The sequence below is a fragment of the Arabidopsis thaliana genome, chromosome 3 (genome assembly GCF_000001735.4).
Source record: "Arabidopsis thaliana chromosome 3, partial sequence".
NCBI classification, from domain to species: domain Eukaryota; kingdom Viridiplantae; phylum Streptophyta; class Magnoliopsida; order Brassicales; family Brassicaceae; genus Arabidopsis; species Arabidopsis thaliana.
Genome location: NC_003074.8, coordinates 3,199,551 through 3,219,287, shown reverse-complemented (window position 1 = coordinate 3,219,287; position 19,737 = coordinate 3,199,551). Strand labels below are relative to the sequence as shown.

The window sequence follows — 19,737 nt, the reverse complement described above, 5'->3', positions numbered from 1 at the left end:
ATAGTAGACGCTTAGTTAAGAGAAGCAATTGAGTCTTCCAGACTATTGAGGACAATCTAACTGACTCAGAATCCTGTAGCTCTTACACATTTCACAACAAATCATCCGAGAAACATGAGTAGCCGCAGTATTATTATTCCATCCGTACAGTTTTATTATTCGTTCTCGCTAGTAGCTACCCAAAAAATTCAACAAATTGGAAAATAGGAAATAATAAATTCAATAATAAAATAGTGTAAGTAAATCTCTGAGAGGCCGCTTTAGTTGTGCTTGCCATCGTTAAACTGTGCGTTTTTGGACGACTTGAAAGTTTCAAGAAACTCTTTAGCCTTTTGCAACTCTTGCTTCTGCCTCGACTTGTCCCATTTGTGTTCACTTGCTAGAATCTCCACCACACGCTGCAACGCCCGAGCCGCTGCATCAGTGTCCAAGAACGCGATTCTACATCTCCTTGCTATGAAATCAACCGCTGATTCGCAGTACTCGTGCCTTGCACAGTAAGCAACCTCAGCTTCCAAAAACGGATGCCCATGCGCCAACCGTTTCCCCAAACCCTCCTCCTGCAATCCGAAATCCAAAATATTACCTACCGAGGACATGAAGAAGAACGAGTCTGGATATAGAACCATACCTGAGCTATGGTGGCAACTCGGTCAGCCATTGAACCATAGGCATGAGACAAATGCTTTGCAGCAGCTGTGTCCATTGCTCCAGGAACCACTTTACCACCGTATGTTTTCTTCATGCGCACGTATTGCTGTGCAAGAGTTGTGAAGGAAGATGGTTCCCATCCATAAGAACCCAGAAGCTGTAGTTTCTGCGTTACACATTCATTGGTTGGCTTAAGTTGTCCCGATTTGATTGCTGCATCAACTGCATCTTCCGCCATGCTGAAAGCAAATTACTGATGAGCAATGATCACACAACTTTAACAAATTTCTGCTATATTTTACAGTACCCTCACCTTCGATAAGTTGTCCACTTTCCACCCGTGATTGTAACCAGACCAGGATTTTCCTCGAAGACAACGTGGTCTCTGGAGATACTCTCTGTGCTCTTGGCTGTTGGATCCATGGCCAATGGACGGATCCCACTCCAAGCCGAAAGAACATCAGTACGTCGAACCTATATAAGATTTAGGATGCATAACATCATCAACTGAATTGTTAGAGAGCTATTGGGTCAAAAATAGAATTGATTATTCCTCATTAATCTGAATCTGGATATACCTTAATGTTAAGATAGTCGCTGATTGCGTCCAGTATAAATTGAATCTCATCTTCATGAGGTTCTGGAAGTGAAGTGATTGAAGTATTAGAGTCTGTAGTGCCTGCTACTGTTCTTCCCAACCACGGTAACATAAACACAACGCGGCCATCCTTAGTTTTAGGGACTATCAACCCCATGCCTTCAGGAGAATAGTAATCAGGCAGCACGATGTGTACACCGCTGCTTGGACAAATCATTGGTTTTGTATCTTCATCAATCATTTTCCTAATGGAATCACAGAACGGTCCTGCCGCATTAACAACTACTTTTGCATAGCTGTTAAATTCTTGGCCTGTCAAATTGAAACATCTCATCAAAAACTGCACAAATCATGACAGAGCAGAGGTATACTGAATTGCACGAAATTGCTAGTCGTTTTACCTGTGAGATTGTTACGAATTCGGGCACCAATTATTCTCTTAGTAGCATCATCAGTAATAAGCGAGACAACCTCGGCATGGTTGAGAACTGCCGCACCAGCTAACGCGGCAGTACATGCCAAACCCACATTCAGACGTGAATCGTTCATTTGCCCGTCATAATACACAACAGTACCCCTCAAATTCTTGTCTTTCCCTTTCCTTGCAAGAGTGGGGAAGAGCTCAATAGACTCTTTTGCAGAGTAATATCTGGACAGATGCAATAACCGTGGTCCAGCAACCAAGTCATACATCTTCAACCCCATCCAGAAGTAGATAACTTCGAACCAATCAAAACAAGGTGTCATACAGGGCAGAGCATGACAGAGATGTGGCGCATTCTCAATGAGCTGTTTACGCTCCTCAAGAGCGTGAAATACAAGCTTCAGCTGTCCATAATCAAGATTGAAAACAGCTTTCTCCAAGTAACGAACCCCTAAGTGTAAACGAGCACTAAATCAAATGGTGTATCAAGAGCCGCAAATGTAATACATATCCTTAACATGTATGTTCCTTCAATTATTGAATTAACAAACAAAAACACAACAATGAGTGGCAAAAACCAAGTAACTAGCTACAAATTCTTCAATATAATTTCGTCAATTGAATGGTCATACCACTCAATTCCAACTAGTAAACTAAGAAATGGTTTAATATTACCAGACAATTCAGAGAGCTTCTTATACGAAATTCGGAAATCCACGCCACATAGAAAATTCAAAAATTAAAAGTACCTCCATGAATCAGCTTTGTAGATCGCGAAGAAGTCCCAGAGGAGAAATCCTCGCGCTCCACCAAACCAACACGGAGGCCACGTGTAACAGCGTCAAGAGCAACTCCAGAACCGGTGGCTCCACCGCCAATGACGAGAACATCGAGCGGATCAGAAGCGGTGGCTGCAATCAGAGCAGACTCTTGAGCAGATCGAGACGGTACAGAAGCGGTGGGATCACCAAGCCTACGCCTCAACGAATCTAGAATCGGACCACCTCCTTTGTCGCTGGAGGCAACCGACGGAGACAGGTAGACAGCGCCACCGGATGCAGCGGCAATTACGGCAGCTCCGGCAGCTAAACGGCGAATGGAAGCGAGAGACATGGAATTTAGGAGAGATTTAGAGATTGGGTGAAGAAGATTGCGTTGGGAAGCGAGAGACGATCATGGGAAAGAAGAAGAAGAAAATGATTGCGAATGATATCAAAAAATGGAAATAGAAATCTCTGTAATGGAAACTATATCGTTTTAAATTACTGTTTCACCCTCACAACTTTCCATACATAGAAGGTAAGTGAAGTGGGGATGGTTTGGTCATTTCATATGAATAGAGAGTTCCGAGTTCTAAGGAATGGTTTGAGTGGGCTGCAAGAGATTTTTCTTATAGGCTTTGTAAGTTTTTGATTAAAAACTGTTTTGTACAAACAATAGTGTTTTTGATTTTTTAAGAAAAATAGAAGTAATTTGTGCGAGTTAATTTAATAAACTAGACTAACAAATTATAAAATTGAAAATAATTATTTCAAAATATGGAGGATTTGCAAGTGAGTTTTTGCTAGTTCTTAAAATGTGCGAATCTTGCTCTCTTAAGATTGGAAATGTTTAGGAATATAGTCAGTAAGACATAACTAAATATTTGATCATTATTAGTATTAAAAGAGTTAAGCCATACTAAATATTTGTTTTAATGCTATTACCGTAGAGGGTATTTCTCTATTGTAAATAAACTATATTAATTAAACTTCTGTATAAAGATTACAAATTAATTATCAGAAAAATGAATGACCGTAACGAAATAAACGAAAAATACAAACTTCTCTCTGATTAAAAAAACAAACGTTAGAAATTGTGATTATTTATTGTCTCGATTTAATAAGAGATTCTTGAATTTAGGTGACAAATTTAATCATTAATTAATCATCCTTTTAACTTTATGTAATTTGTCCATCAGACAAAGAGATGGATATACGATGTCGTAATAGCCGCATCTTCTTCTAATCACCTTTTTTAAGATTAGTTTATGTAATTAAAAAAGGTTAAGTGTGACAGTTTGGGAGAATTACCAGAGGATGAAGGCGATCTCAGACATCCATGATTTGCCTCTTTTGTCTTCTTTACCTTATTCGTCTCTCATTCTTTGAATCCCCTTTCCCTTTCTCTCAATCTTCCTCACTTACATTTCTTATCTCACTCCCTCTCTCACTTTCTCCTTCAATGTTCTCTCCTCTGCGTTTTCACGAAACAGAGAACCTTATCGTTCCGTCTTCGTAGACATTGAAATCGATAGAGAGGTGATTCATTACTTTGATTCGCGATCGGATTCTGATCATTACTCTTTTTCAAAAATCGATAGATTCTTCTCCGATTTCGTAACACCGACACGAATTTGTTTTTGGCTTTTTCTGGTTTTTGCAGGTGTTGATTTGATTAGGTTTAATATTGATTCGGATGAAGGGAAGAGATGGTTACTAATAGCTACATGGATACGCGATCAAATTTGACAAGTGTGAATCGAGGATCCAATGTGGATCTCGAAGATCGATTCCAGAGGGAGCTCGAATCTTTGCTCCAACAACATCGTAATCAGCAATCATTTGGCCGAGAACGAGAACGAGACATTGATGTTCACAGAAGCGGAAGCGCGCCTCCTACCGTGGAAGGATTGTTGAGAGCTATGGATAATCAGTACTTGAACAATAACAACTCTGATCATAGAGATGTTGGGAATATTAGCAGTATAACCACTAGCAATGGCGTTGAGCTTTTATCTGATGATGAGTTACGTTGGCACCCTGAGTATCTCTCTTATTACTATTCGAATGAGCATTCGAATCCGAGGTTGCCTCCTCCGTTGTTGTCTAGAGAGGATTGGAGGGTTGCTCAGAGGTTTCACAACAGTGAGTCTGTGTTTGATCCTGTTGGGGAATGGAGGAAGAAAACGGTTGAAGTCGACAACTCCTCATCGCTCTTCTCGGTTCAGCCAGGGGTTCCAGTTGAGCAGGCAGAGAATGATTTGATGGAACTGAGGAATGCTGTAGCTCAGGGCCGCTCTCAGAAGGTGCAGCGGCTAGATCAAGGCAGAGAAGACTTGATTGGATTATCTGGATATTCTGGGCTTGGACCGAGAAGGAAGAGTTTTGCTGATATACTTCAGGTAATGTATATACATTGATGCTTATGCTGTTGAGTATATACTGGTTGTGAGGTGTCTGAATAGTCCTTGGTTTCTTACTTCATTGAGTGGAACTTTTGCAGGAAGGACTTGAACGGGATGCAGCCTTAGGCAGCCAACTCTCTCGGCCTGCAAGCTGCAACACTTTTCGGGATATGAAAGATGCTGCTGTTTTATCAAATTTCAGTGCCGGTGGATTTGACAGCCCATTAGCATTCCATGATTCATTACATTCTACTGCCAAAAACAGTCCAAATACTATGCTTGGATCCACCATGAGTTCTCCGGTGCCAAGAAATAGAACTCCTGACTCACATCTAGTAGGACGATCTACGGCCTCTGGCCTTCCCCCTATTGGTACCAGGGTTGGTCCTGTCGAGAAGAAGAATACTTTTGGCACAGCCATCCAAAACTGTGAATCTTACACTGCTGCCGATGTTGCCGACACATTGTCCAGGTTGAACATGTCAGAGATGAGTCAAGTAAAAGAAAACCATATGCAGTCACAGCTTCAAGTGGAACTGGAGAATCAATCTGATGTCATGCGTTACATACCCAATGGTCATAAGAAGGCTTTGCGGCAACAAAATACGGCAGAAACTAAAGATCACTTGTTTTCTGCAAATTATGGTGGAATGAGTGGGTATGGAGCAAGTCTTGGTGCTTCTACAGTGGGTTCCCATGGACAGGTCAACATCCCTAAACGAACCTCCTCTTCAGCGAGTCTCTACTCAACTTCAGACCATTCTAGATTAGGAAGCGTGGGCTTATCTGATGTCAATATTAGGAATGGAAATATTAATGGAACAGACTTCTCCACAGCTGGTGGTTATATGGCAAAGAACAAGTTGAATTCATTAGCTGAGCACTATTCCGCTGAAGGTTTCTCACCCCTTCCTCTCTCTTTCTCTCTATATCTCTGTCTCTATCTCTATCTCTCACTCTCATATACACAAACAGAACATCGTATTGCCTTGGATTGAACCTTTTTTTTATTCCTTATGATTCAGGCTCACATTTGACTGGGGATGGGGATAGACAAAGCTTGAACAGATTGATAAATCAAGTTGCTTCTGAGCTTCACTCTCCAGTTATGGACCCACATTACAGCCAGTATCTGCATACGGCATCTTCTACTGCTGCCCCAATCGATCATTCTCTTATTAGAAACAATTTCGGGACTTCAAACGGAGATACGGCTAACGAATACCTCGCGATGTTACTTGCTCAAAACAGGCAACAGCTGGGTAACCTCAATGCTGCAAATTCTAGATTTTTTGAGAGTCCTTCATATGATCTTGGCAACATGTATCTAGGAAACCATTTGCCTTCTCCTTCCAAGAATTCAAGAAATTTCCAGAACATGCGTATGTCACAATCTGCCTCAATGATGAAAGTTCCTTTCGGAGGCTTACAGGGATCATCCCATGTAGATATTGGCAGTACGGCAGAAGCATCCTTACTAGAGGGGTTTAAGAACAACAAGACAAGGTCTTTGGAGCTTTCAGAAATAGTTGGTCATGTGATTGAGTTCAGGTATTTACCTTACCTTATCTAATATCCATCATTCAAGGTTACTAGTTCACTTTTGTTTGAATTTTACATCACTTGCAGCATGGATCAGTACGGAAGTCGTTTCATTCAACAGAAACTTGAGACTGCAACGGATGAGGAAAAGAATGCAATATTCCCTGAGATACTTCCTTACGGCCGTACTTTAATGACAGATGTCTTTGGAAATTATGTCATTCAAAAGGTACAAGCTGTAGCTTTCTAAATCACTTCAACACATCGCTAGATGTGTCAGTTTACTCATTTGTTGTTCTGGTTATGTTCTAGTTTTTTGAACATGGTACAACCAAGCAGAGAAAAGAACTCGCTGAACAAGTAACAGGCCACGTTTTGGCTCTTTCTCTACAAATGTACGGCTGCAGGGTTATCCAAAAGGTGCTCAGTTTAAAGACATTGTTTTGATCCGATTACTTATTATTAGTGGTAAGGGTTTTACAGACAAAGGTGTTTGACTTTTCTGAGCGTGTCTCTATCTTGTTTCTGTGATATGGATACAGGCGTTAGAGGTGGTTGAATTGGAGCAGCAAGCTCGAATGGTGAAAGAGCTTGATGGGTCTGTCATGAAATGCGTTCATGACCAGAACGGTAATCATGTGATCCAGAAGTGTATAGAGCGTCTTCCTCAGGATTGGATACAGTTCATCATTTCCTCATTCTACGGAAAAGTTTTAGCTCTTTCAACACACCCTTATGGATGCCGTGTAATCCAGGTTCTCGATATAATACATCTCACCCTATAGGTTCTTGATCATAGGATCCAAGTTCCAATTTTTTTTGTCAACTGTTAACGATACTTATATTCTACTTCTTTCGAATCGCATCAGAGGGTACTGGAGCATATTGATGATATAGAAACCCAACGGATCATTATGGAGGAAATCATGGATTCAGTCTGTACTCTAGCACAAGATCAATACGGAAATTATGTTATCCAGGTAAGATTCTGAAGCTTAATTGACGTTTCTGCTTCATGAAAATGGACACACTGATAAAGATTAATCCTGTTTCCGGCTGTAGCATATCATACAACATGGTAAACCTCATGAACGGTCAGAAATTATCAATAAGCTTGCTGGACAGATTGTGAAGATGAGTCAGCAAAAGTTTGCTTCTAATGTTGTTGAAAAGTGCCTAACATTTGGCGGTCCAGAGGAACGTCAGGTTCTAGTGAATGAGATGCTTGGTTATACTGATGAAAACGAGCCTCTTCAGGTCTGCAATCTAACTCCCTCATGTCTTTCTGCAATGTCTCGAAAAAAGTCCCACTAAAGTTGGAACAATTTGCAGGCGATGATGAAGGACCCATTTGGGAACTATGTAGTGCAGAAGGTTCTTGAAACATGTGATGATCAAAGTCTTGCACTCATTCTTTCTCGCATCAAAGTACACTTGAATGCCTTGAAGAGATACACATATGGGAAACACATCGTTGCCCGGGTTGAGAAGCTTATCACTACTGGAGGTAAACATTTCTTCTCTCTGTACAACATCACAGTTCATGATCATGATCATGAATCACTCTTCTTCTTTCTGCAGAGAGAAGAATCGGACTCTCGTCATCTCTTGCCGCGAACACCACTCCATAACCATCTCTGAGTAAGTAAAACCTCAAGCTTCTTAACTTATAACACAACCTGAGAAGAGGTACAAGTTGATGACCGAGAGCTATTTGTACAGCCTAACTAAGCAAAGCATCTCAAGATGGTTCCTGTTATATATATTTTGCAAATAATTTGTAAATAAAATAGAGGGTTTTAGATTTAAGTCAGTAAATAAATGTATTTTGGATCCCAACTGGCTTAAATCAAAAATCTCCTTTTGGTTGTGTAAAAGGTGAAGCCTTGCTGTTTTATTTATGTAAAGCAATGGCTTACTTTTAGGTCTTATTCTTCACATTACGATGTAAATATCTTGCGGCTTTGCTCCCCAAGAATTGCTATATTTTTTATTTTAAAAGCTCTAAAGTTTTACACTGAACATTTTACACCCACCAAAATGTAGCAAATACTGAATCTGTTAACAGTTTGAAAAACTCGTCGATATTCATTTTTAGCCAAAGACCAAACCCATCAAAGACAAACATCAACATCTATACCAAAAACTATGTAATGTATTAACCAACACTATCTCATACAAGTGAACCTGCTTGTTCTTCATCCTTGTGGTGATAATATGTAATGATCTTATTTCCAAATGATATCGCCCAAGAAGCGCAGAGCAGGGACACCTCTGATCTCCATATCAACCAGCGGAGCCTCCATCAGTGTCAAAGCAGAGAGTTCTGAATCCTCCCGGATCATATCAAGAGCCCGCATTTGGTCCTGCATGTTCATTTTTCAGGTTTTAGATGCATGTTCATACCACAGAACAAAACAAGAACAGAAGCACATTGTGGTTTGAGGAGTAGGCAAGACCGGTCTTTGGTTTAAAGAGACTATCAGTTCATGAGAAGCTTGTGTTTGTGTTTGTGTGTATACCTTTCTCTTAATAGAGCAAAATTTGCAATCTGAGGAGGATGGCGGGAGAAGCTGATTAACAATGAGTCTTTTGACGGGAACACTTTCCTTCTTCAAGGAAGCACTTAACCTAGAAGACTCGCTGACAGCCATTACCTTTATGAGATAAACAAAAAGTAATGAGCAGTGAGATGCCAACTTAAGACCAACATTGGACGGAAGTTCTCAGCCAATGGATTTTATTCTTGAAGATAGGAGGACATCAAGGAGATGCATGTGGTAGATATTACCGTTGGGATAGTGACAATGACGAATTCTGTTGACTCTGTGTCACGGAAAAGCTCGCGAACTTTAACCATCCTTTCTCTTAGTTTTTCCAATTTGTCGGCCTGTGACATCCATAAAGAAAATTTTAACCAAATGAAAACAGGAATACTATATCAGCCAATGTACAAAGACTTACAGCATCAGGCCCCTTTTCTTCTTTCCCAAAAACTGATTTGATCGCTGAAGTAGCCGAGGTTATTTTCTGTCTAAGCTGAAGATGAAGAAAATGTATTTAAGAAGACAAACTCTGAGAAAGAGATTGAAACTTTGGTAAACAGACTAAACATAAGAGTTTAAAGGAAATGGTTTATCAACATTTCTTACCTTCAAGATTTTACCAATGGATGCATCCAAGAAATCAGGTAAAGAGAGTAGCCTTAGCGTATGACCCTGTAAGTAGTAACAAACTCTGTCTTTAATATTTTGCAATATAAAAAGGGAAGGGAAATTTTAATCAAGCTTGCTCACCGTTGGTGCAGTATCAAATACGATTCTGGTGAACATGTTATACTCTGGTGATTCCAAGAATTGAATGACCTGTGAATACCCTTGACAAATCAGTAAGAGACAGTACATATCAAGACCGAAGAAACAAGGATCACATAGAATAGCAGAATTCCTTAGAAATGGCTATGGCTTCATCCAATCCAGGAGGCGGTGTGTCGAGCAATTCTCCAAGTTTAAGCTCCCCCAACTTCATCAACCAAAAAACCAGAGTCAGTATCATAAGCAGAACAGTGAGAGGCAATCACATCCATTTGAGACATCTAGATTGAGTATCAGAAACATTGAAGCTCACATGGCTACCACGGAATATATATTTGGATTGGTAGCCATTAACACGATTTCAAACACATTTTAGCTGCAATTGCCACCAAAATGTACAAACAATGCTACAACAAACCTGTTCTACAAGCATTCCAAGTCCCATACCATCCATAAAATCTTTCACCCCAGTTCCTCCATTCATCTGCGAGGCACTACGAAACTCTTCCCTAGCCTTCTCAGGGTTTATCTGTTGCAAAGCTATCAATTAAAACTCAAAATTTGAGTGTAAGATCATCACCACAGAAACCAAAAAATGCACCAAAGGTAATTCCAAACACATACTTCTAAAGCAAATAAAGGAGCTTCGGGTCCTTCTACAGGGACAAGCATTCCTCCAGTCAAGTCCTACAAAATCAACAAAAACAATAGAAACACCAATCATATGTATATCTTCATCAAACAAAAACAAAGTCTTCACCTTTTTATAGAATTTCTTCGTTTACCTGAGCAAAAGAATCGCTCAAGGAATGTGCTGGATCTGTAGATACAACCAGAGTTGGGTGTCCATTGTTGGCGAATCTCACAGCTAAAGAAGCAGCACAACTAGTTTTGCCCACTCCTCCTTTCCCACCGAGCATGTAATACTTTCGTTTCGTGCCGGAGACCATCTCATCGAATTCTGAAATCGTCTCCGTTGGGCTAGCTACTGATTTCACTGAAACCCAGAAATCAAAATCAAAATCAAGAGAAGCTAAGCTAATCCAATCCTGTTTCAGATTAAGAAAAAGGAAAACTTTAGAATTCGAACCTTGAAGCGAGTTTCTCCGGCGATTATGTTTAACGGAAAGAGAAAGAATCGCCGGCAAGACAGTGGATGACGAGGAGAGAGTTGTTCGAGGAGAGAAAGAGATGAAATCAATTCCTGAGACGAGACTTGTTGCCGAGAATCGGGATTTGCATAGAGGAGGAGAAGATAACAGATAGGAAGACAGAGTCGCCATTTTTTTCGTCTGCTTGCTCTTCACTTCTGTGCTATACAAAGAAGCGGTGCCGAGAAACTATTTATCTCCCTGTTTTTGCTCCCAACAACACTCTTTATTAAATAAGTAACTAGTCCCCAAATTCGTCTCTTTTTCCCAAAATGAAGATTTCTTCTCTAATTTTTTGTATCCAAGCATGAGATTAAAACACGTTTTGAAACTGCATACACAAATTATGTGTCCAGACCAAAAACTGTGTCTTAGACTCAAATTGGTCCAATCGGCACTATACCAACCAACACCTTCTTAGCAACAACACTCCATTGCGACTTTTTATCATAATGGATCAAAAGAATAGTAAAACGACACTGCATTCAACATACAAACAAACAACTTATAGGTTTTCAGATCTTGACAATGTTCATTTTCGTGGAAATCAAGAAATATATAAAACACAAATCATGTAAAGTAGATTAAAAAGTTGGTAAGAATCTTGGATGTAGATCTATCGAAAAAGATTTTCAACAGATTGAAACCGGAGCTCCGTTCCACTCCTTGAGACATTCCAACAACGGATCAATAAGTTTTCCATCAGAAATCGCTAAGAACACTTTATCAAACTCCTCTCCTGGCGACCGAACATTCTCTCCAGTAAGCAGTTCAGTATTTAGCTCATCGCGGACAAACCGATACAATGGATAAGACCGACATTCCTTAATCCGGTTAGCTATAGCCGATGTTCCTTCCTCGTATTCAACCCGGACGCGTTCTACTTCTTTAGGGAGAAGCAGTTTCAGCTCGGCTTCAAAAGCTCCGATTTTGTGGAAAACCGATGTCGCGGAATTGGCCTCGCGTTCTGGATCCGCTAAAGCGTGGTCTACAAGAATGTGTCTAAGTTTCTGCATTAGCGGGTAAGTGAGGCTGCAGGGATCGTCTGCGTATGAGAACACGTACTCTCGGTCAACCACTTGGAGGACATCACGTTCTGTGAACCTTGACGGATGTAGCTCCCCGTTGGCACCAACGGTTAAGACCCGTTTCGCCACCTGACTCACTGCTGATTTAACCGCCTTCTTCAGATTCTCTTCAAGATGTCTTAGATCAACGGCTTGGCAAAGCGCGACTAAGTAGGTTGTGGACATTAGCTTGAGGATATCCACTGCTTCTGCAGTTTTCCTGCTAGAGATTAGCCCTAGGGAATTAACGTCTTGGTTATGCTGCTCTGCGCTTTGGACATGGTTGGTCACGGGATTAGCCAGGAACTGAAGCTCGGAGCAATAAGAAGCCATGGCTATTTCCGCGCCTTTAAACCCGTAATCAAGACTAGGGTTTCTCCCACCAGATAGATTAGAAGGCAAACCATTGTTGTAGAAATCGTTCACTAGTTCAGAAAACTGCGCAAACATGAGTTTCCCAATGGAAGCAATGGCTAGACGGGAATTATCCATGGCAACACCGATCGGTGTCCCTTGGAAATTTCCACCGTGCAACGCCTTGTTCCTCGACACATCTATCAAAGGGTTATCATTAACAGAGTTGATCTCACGCTCAATCATTTTAGTAGCCGCTCTGATCACTTCAATCTGCGGCCCAAGCCATTGTGGTGACGTACGTAAAGCGTACCTGCAACTTAAAAGGAAACACTACTCAGCTAATATAATCATCACACACGAAAACATCAACTTCAACACACAATATCAGTTTACTTGAAGAACAAGATACATTACCGATCTTGTTTAGGTTTTTGAAGAGGATCCATTTCGTGGAGAAGTTGAGCTTCTTTAACGTAAGAGCTTCCGTCTAATATATGTTCCATAATTGCGGCGGCTTCGATCTGACCGGGATGGTGCTTGAGCTTATGCGTAAGATGATCTGTAAACTCCGGTTTCCCTTGCATAACCTCTGCGAACATGGCAGACATAACTTCCGATAAAACAGCCAAAATATTTGCATCGAACAAAACCGTTGAGGCCAAACCCGATCCAACCGCTGTCCCGTTCACAAGTGCTAGTCCTTCCTTAGGCTGCAGCTCGAAAAAGGACGATACTCCGGCGAGCTTAAAGGCCTCAGAGGCAGTGAGAGTCTCACCAGAGGGACCCACGGCTTTGGAGTTGGGACGGCCAGTGAGAAGTCCGGCGATGTAAGAGAGAGGAACAAGGTCACCGGAGGCGGTGATGGTGCCACGGAGAGGGAGGCACGGAGTGATTTCGTGGTTGAGAAGCTTTGTAATTGCTTCGAGAATCTCGAAGCGTATACCGGAGTAGCCTTGGAGGAGAGTGTTGACACGGACGAGCATTGCCGCTCTTGTTGTCGGCTTTGGCAACGTGTGTGACGTGTCCCCGGCGCCGGGGCCAAATATTCCGGCATTCAAGAACCTGCTCGAGTCATTAATTGCACGTTACCGTTAATTTCGTCCTTGACAAATATTAATTGTTGAAAATGACCGGCTTAAAATTATGGTGTATGAAGAATATAATTAATAGCGTCCACGACTGTTATGTGTAACTTAATTTCACCTAATTATTATTGCCAAACACCAACTTATTCAGCTAAATAGTGCTGCCAAAATATTAGTCACCTAAGTATTAGGTCAAATCAGTACCAAAAATTGTGAAGTAAAAAAAAAGTGCCAAAAGTAAGGAAAATGGTTAGGCGAAAAAGAGATCACCGATAACAAACTTTTAACTTGTTTCACCATTTTCATACCCGAATCAAAATCTTCCTTTTTCTATTAATAAGTTTATATATCTAAAATTTCTTCACTAGTTTCAATTTTCAACGCATTTAATTTCAGTTTACAATAATTCTTGAAAAAAATCGTTGCTATAATTACTTCGTTACCTATCGAAACTTTATGAATTATTATGAGTAGTACTACTACTATCAAGTTTCTAAGCTTTGTTTTACTAGCCAGTAGGGCTTGGCAAAATATTCGTTCGATCTGCTTCGATTCGGTATTTGATTTGATTCAAAAAATCCGAATATCCGTAAGATTTTGGAGCAAAGCAAATAGAAAAATGTAGTATTCATAAAAACCGAATCAAATAACAAATATTGTTTAAAAAAAAATCGAATATCCGCTTCGATCCGTATCTTTTTATATATATTAGAAAATATAGTTATATCTATATATAAATATCATAAATAGTTTATGTATTGTTGTCATTTTATGTTTTTATGTTAAGATGTTTGTTTGATCAATTTTTTTTCATGTTATGTTTTGATCAATGGCATTAAAAACTATCGGGTTTTAGTTTTTGGAATTAGTTTGATAACAGTTTGTTGACCGGTGATACCAACAACGGTTATGTTTGGTATTTAGAACTTATTTTGAAAGCATGTTAAAAAAAAACTTTGAATATCTGATATGGTTATATAGTATAAATATCTTTTTAAATATTTAAATGTATCAAAGCGGATAAACGCAAATATCCGCAAATATCACAAAAAATTCCGGATATTCGAAATATCGGATATCCGGAAATTTTTGAAGCAAAGCAAATCACAAAATCAAGTATTCGTTTAAAACGAATCGAATAACAAATATCACAATTTTTTCGGATATCCGCTTCGTGTCCAGACCTACTAGCCAGTCTAAAAATATAGTCAATGCATTTAATTTTAAGACAAAAACGAAAAAAACAGTAGTTAATTTGTTATAACTTAACCTAATAAGGTATCGACAAAAAAAACTGACCTAATAAGCTCATTTTGAAGTGCACCGCCTTGTTTGGTTCTTCTATGGGAAGTTGCACCAAACCCTGTGGTAACTCCATAACTGTCCGTTCCTCGGTTCATGCTCTCCATCACCCATTCGCTACTCGCCTTGACTCCGGCACGAGCCTCCTCCGCTAGCTCCACCGTAGATCCTCCTCCTCCTCTAGCCACGGCGGCTACTTGACCAATCGTCAAAGTCTCACCTCCTAACTTCACCGCCTCTTTCCTATACTCTTTCACCATTCGTTTCACCTCATCCAGGTGGCTCCCTTTCAAAGCTTCGGCCGTCGCGTTCCAGTTCAACGGATCGCCCGAGACGGCGGTGATGTGATTGTTTTGATTGCATAGCTCCATGCGCGCCGACTCGGTTAAAGAAACCGGTTTTTTTTTATCCGACCCGGTTTTCAAAACGATATATACGGTCGTCTTAACTTCTTTTCTCTATATGCGATGATGTTATTATACAAAACAAAACACTACAAATGTGTGTATGTCTCTACTTACACGTTGCGCTTACAAGAACTATTGAAATTTGTTTTTGCGATTATAAAAAAAGTAAAGGGAGAAATAAAAAGGAAATTTAATAGCAAATAAATTTCCTGAGAGAAAGGTGAGCGACATCGGAGGTTTTAAATAGACAGACGCAAAGAGTTGGTGAGAACGAACGAGTCGGGTTAGTTGAAATGTGTCCACAACCGTCAGATGTTAATTGCAATATGGACGGACAATATAGTCACCACGTGTCTTCCATGTATATGAGTCTTCTTTTACTTGTCGAGCTCGAGCGTCAGGTATTTTGCCAGAGATAGGGACATGATGTTTGGTCTGGTGTGAGGAAGACCACAAATCCATATTTAACATTTTTTTTTACAAAGTATTAATTTTCTTAATCATATAAAACTTTATTTTTTCGTAATCAACTTTCTTTGCATGAAATGGTTCTGACATGTAGTTTCAGAAAACTTAGTAATTCCATTAATATATAGCTCCTATACCAAATCTTATCCAGATCGTATAATTGATAGAATGTCATTTATTACTACCACCAGGTAGGTATCTTTTTATAGAATCTGAATACGTTAGGTCTTTTTGTGTGTCTATAACTCATTCGATTGTTGCATTCACACGACTACTATTTCTGTCGAACGGTCATATACCTAAAAAAGCTAATACAAGTATACAACTCATTTATTATCTGCATTAATTGTGTGTTTGTTGCTGATCCAAGGTTCGTCCTAATTACATTAGACATTTTAGGCAACACACCGGTCGATCTTTTTAATTTATGTTGATTTTTATCTATTTATGAATTGATTTAAATAAACACTTTTAATTAAGTTTATAAAAAAAGGTCTTCATTTACCGTTATTTATAATTAAAATGGGTAAAAGTATAACTCCATCTAAATCGGCTTTAATTTGGAATATTTTTGGACGGAGATATTAGAGAACTTGAAACTACACAATTGGAAATTTGGAATCCAAAACATGGAGTTAAGTGGACAACACTCAAAACTACAAAGACATCATGAATTTAGCCTCGTGACTAATGATTTATACATAATCGACGATTCATATACGGAAGATGAGAAAAATTAGAATATTGAAAATGGGAATGGAAGTTAAGTACGTATAATTCTCCTATAGATCTGGTTAAAAGCTTACCAAACACATAAACTAAATGCATGCAAATATTAAAGAATTTGATAATGGATAGAGTTGGTAAGATTTGGGTAAAGTCTTTTCCGCTCCTCCTCTTCACCAACCAAAGTCATACCTCTCACCAATCTTATGGTAGGGTTTGTATAATAATTATTATCTAAATCATGGAATTTTAGATATTAATTTATACATCTCTTAAAAACAAATTAAGATAAATACCAACCCTCTCGAATGATTTATATAAAAGGTGTTCTTATATATATAACGGTAAACTGGTTTACGGGTTGATGGACTAACTTCAGTTGTTTGAGTTCTTTTTAACGAAGAAAATTTCATTTGTTTGAATTATCACTTCTTCATATTCTAGCTGGTTTAGAGATTACGATCCAAAGAGTGTGTATGCAGAAAATACTCTAGATACAAAATTGGCATGTTTATGATGCATTTATGCAGCTTTTCAAACTAGTTCAGGATTCTCACATGTAACTTTTACTTTCTTCTATATATATTCTTCTGGATATAACTGAACCAAGAATATATGTACTTAAAAAAAAAACTTGATGACTTCAAAATTTTATTGTTACAAAAAATGATGATTTGATCATTACTTTGAATAGAAGATGAAAAATGAGCATATAGGTGACATGGTCCAATCTCTAGCAAAGATTGTAGATTTCCATTTTATCCTTGTGGTAGGTAAACTTACACCAATGATGCGCAAACTTGTCTTTTTCGTTTATTTTATTATGTCTTTATTAATTTCTGCATGAAAGTTATTAGTTTCTCAGAAATCACTTTTCCTTTCTATGCGAAGTAATCTTAATTTACTAGAAACCATGCATGTAAAAGCGTTTCTGTATATATATTGGAACCATTTTCCTTTACCCATAGAAATCTTTAGCTCTTAAAAATTTTCATATCTTGAACAGTTGCACTGCTTCAAATGCTTGTGGACCGGCGATAGAACATTACAAATTAATCTCTTTTACTCATATAACAATGAGATACTACTCTGTTTCCTTTGTTAAGAAGTAAACATTAATCAATCTTTAAACCGTTGCCTTAATTAGCGGGGTTAATATATAGGTCAGTGGCATGATGCTGAAAATGGTATGATCAACTAGAAATACCATCTCATTAATTCAACAATGTATAGTACCTTATGAAGAAAAAGTGATACAAATCTACTGTAAAACTCTTGTTCAAGCGTGCCTCCAGTCGCACTTCTGGACAAAACAACTTTATAACCCATAATCCCAATCGAAACTTGAAGGTATGGTTGCGAGTAAGAGATTAGAAGAGGAAGACACTCAAGGGCTTTGAAGGTTCTTGAGATCTTCTTCTTTAGCGTACCAAGCTGGTATGATCTTGGAAAGGTGAGGGTAAAGATCTTTGTAAGAGTTTCTTATAGTTCCTTCCGCGACTCCAGTTGCCACTGATATATCTGCAGGTTCAAAATTTCAATTACAGTTTCCGTGATGTTAGGCTGTTTTCAGTTCACAAAATGTGAATGGAACATACCTCGAAGAGGCTTCTTCTCATCAGAGAGCTGTGTTATGATGTATATAACCGCTGCTGCAATCGATATGGGACTCCTCCTGCAACAGCTTAAAAAGCTTCATGTAAATGGCTGTGAACCGATACATCCAGAACACAGAAGCAGTAAGACAACAATGGTCAATGGTGTAACCTTATATCAAATTCTTCTGACTTTTGCACAGACTCTTGAGCCGCTTTCACGGTTTGGTTGGTCATACCAAGATTGGAGCAAAAACGTCTCTGGAAATTTACCAATCAAGTTGATGAAAACCGTGGATACATGTACCAAGAAGCACTGAGTTAAGAACTCACCATAAAATCTCCAGCATGTATAGTACCCATTTCAACCAATTGTCCGGTTTCCAGCCCCAACTGTTTGACTATGTACTCTTTTGCACGACCAATCTCCTTCTTAGTAGCTCCATTGGCAACAGAGCATATTTCTACACAAAATTGGCGAGGGTTAAGAAAACGAGAATGGTGAATGATTAAAAAACAGAAATACAAAAGACTCTATAACTGTTCTGTACCCTTGACCGTCCGTGGTTTGTCTTCTTGCCGGCAAGCAATGTATAAACAAGCAGCCAAAAGAGCATCCTGATTTCTTCCTCTACTTGACTTCTGATCCTCTACCCTTTTATAAATCTCATTCGCTCGGTCCTTCAATAGAAAAGCAAAAAATTTGGTAAGCTAGATTCCAAGAAACCATCAGCAACTTAACAAAACAGAAAGCTTTACAAGTAGAAGCCATAAGATTGCAAAGAGAAAGAGAGTAAGTACCTTGATGGTCGCAACAAGTCCCAACCTGGAGCAACAACAAGGTTCATAGAATTAGTAAATGGCATTTGTCAAACAACCTAACTTAGAGTAAAAACAGCTCACAATAACATTTCATAACGCATTGAACCAATTATTATACCACGGATAATGAGCAAGAATCAAGTTTTCTCATTTCCCAGATATCTAAAAATAGATAGTTTCTATTTTCAGTGACATACATTTGCTTATACCCATCATAAGATTCATCTAGAATTCTAGGTATTACAATTCTTCTACATACTAAAATTCTCAAAATTGCTGAAATTGAGCTTCAAGAAAACACTGAATTGTAGAAATTGGGCTTAAAAAACAAACCCTAGAATCGAAAAACGAACCTATCAGCCATGGTAGCGATAGTCTTGAAAGCAACAATAAGGCCACGATCAGGATTAGATCCACGATTCTGCCATCGACCAAGAGAAGAAGAGAGGAAATCGCCAGAGGATCCATTAGGTTTAGAAATGACAGTAGTGAGACCACCATCTGCTAAAAGAGGATTCGTCGGACCACCGACACGAACAGGATCATTATCACCGGACTCATTAGCGAAAGTACGCCACTCAGAAGTTTCATCGATTGAGTGAGATTCAAGCACGAGACCACACTCTGAACAAACTGTATCTCCGGCGGAATGGTCAAACACAACCTCCGTGTGCCTCTTACAGTCCGAACAAAACGCGTCACTCATAGCTTCTCTTTCTCTTCTCACAAGAAAACCCCTTTTCACTAATTGGACTTTGATTACTAAAGATTGTTACTTTCTTCTTCTTCGTCTTTTTCCTCGTCGCGCCTTGAGCTTACTTACTTTTTCAACGATTTGTTTTCTTCTCTTTTCTTTCTTTTTCCCGAAAGATCAAAATTTGCGACGATACCGAACTCGGCAGTATATCAACCGTCCACGTGTCTAATGAGGATCGACGGCTAATATGATAGACATGTTTTTGTTTGTTCAGACTTCTTCAGACCCATCTATCTATAATAGGGCTCTGAAACAAACCCGGCCCAACGTTTTGAAGCCCTATATTGTTTTGGGTCTCTAAATGA

General features: G+C 39.2%; 5 protein-coding genes across 6 annotated transcripts; 1 reads left to right on the top strand and 4 right to left on the bottom strand.

The window, feature by feature from the left end:
* Positions 1-17: 17 nt before the first annotated feature.
* SDP6 (FAD-dependent oxidoreductase family protein) lies at positions 18-2,949 on the bottom strand. Its single transcript, NM_111872.6, has 6 exons — positions 2,423-2,949; positions 1,651-2,124; positions 1,230-1,561; positions 965-1,125; positions 632-890; positions 18-560 (listed from the first exon to the last, which is right to left on the bottom strand). The coding sequence occupies exons 1-6, from the start codon at positions 2,784-2,786 to the stop codon at positions 261-263; spliced, it is 1,890 nt and encodes a 629-aa protein (NP_187648.1). The 5' UTR covers positions 2,787-2,949; the 3' UTR covers positions 18-260.
* A 717-nt stretch (positions 2,950-3,666) lies between these two features.
* On the top strand, positions 3,667-8,404 carry PUM4 (pumilio 4). The gene is made up of 11 exons (NM_111871.7): positions 3,667-3,973; positions 4,098-4,836; positions 4,938-5,736; positions 5,865-6,390; positions 6,469-6,610; positions 6,694-6,801; positions 6,924-7,136; positions 7,251-7,361; positions 7,444-7,638; positions 7,714-7,888; positions 7,963-8,404. Exons 2-11 carry the CDS (start codon positions 4,144-4,146, stop codon positions 8,010-8,012), a joined length of 3,012 nt encoding a protein of 1,003 aa, NP_187647.2. The 5' UTR covers positions 3,667-3,973; positions 4,098-4,143; the 3' UTR covers positions 8,013-8,404.
* On the bottom strand, positions 7,994-11,055 carry AT3G10350 (P-loop containing nucleoside triphosphate hydrolases superfamily protein). 2 transcript variants are annotated; one of them, NM_111870.3, is made up of 11 exons: positions 10,786-11,055; positions 10,481-10,692; positions 10,320-10,382; positions 10,114-10,224; positions 9,829-9,903; positions 9,678-9,746; positions 9,534-9,599; positions 9,346-9,420; positions 9,173-9,271; positions 8,904-9,038; positions 7,994-8,747 (listed from the first exon to the last, which is right to left on the bottom strand). In NM_111870.3, exons 1-11 carry the CDS (start codon positions 10,976-10,978, stop codon positions 8,610-8,612), a joined length of 1,236 nt encoding a protein of 411 aa, NP_187646.2. In that variant the 5' UTR covers positions 10,979-11,055; the 3' UTR covers positions 7,994-8,609. The 2 variants fall into 2 exon arrangements, with proteins under 2 accessions (NP_187646.2, NP_001189855.1); NM_001202926.1 differs by having other exon boundaries at positions 8,357-8,747; positions 9,678-9,702; positions 9,812-9,903; positions 10,481-11,024.
* Positions 11,056-11,152: 97 nt separating this feature from the next.
* Positions 11,153-15,300, bottom strand: PAL4 (phenylalanine ammonia-lyase 4). Its single transcript, NM_111869.4, has 3 exons — positions 14,655-15,300; positions 12,685-13,332; positions 11,153-12,580 (listed from the first exon to the last, which is right to left on the bottom strand). The coding sequence occupies exons 1-3, from the start codon at positions 15,026-15,028 to the stop codon at positions 11,479-11,481; spliced, it is 2,124 nt and encodes a 707-aa protein (NP_187645.1). The 5' UTR covers positions 15,029-15,300; the 3' UTR covers positions 11,153-11,478.
* Positions 15,301-17,321: 2,021 nt separating this feature from the next.
* On the bottom strand, positions 17,322-19,576 carry AT3G10330 (Cyclin-like family protein). The gene is made up of 7 exons (NM_111868.3): positions 19,029-19,576; positions 18,655-18,679; positions 18,405-18,534; positions 18,187-18,317; positions 18,026-18,114; positions 17,857-17,933; positions 17,322-17,779 (listed from the first exon to the last, which is right to left on the bottom strand). Exons 1-7 carry the CDS (start codon positions 19,379-19,381, stop codon positions 17,646-17,648), a joined length of 939 nt encoding a protein of 312 aa, NP_187644.1. The 5' UTR covers positions 19,382-19,576; the 3' UTR covers positions 17,322-17,645.
* Between the last annotated feature and the right edge of the window lie 161 nt (positions 19,577-19,737).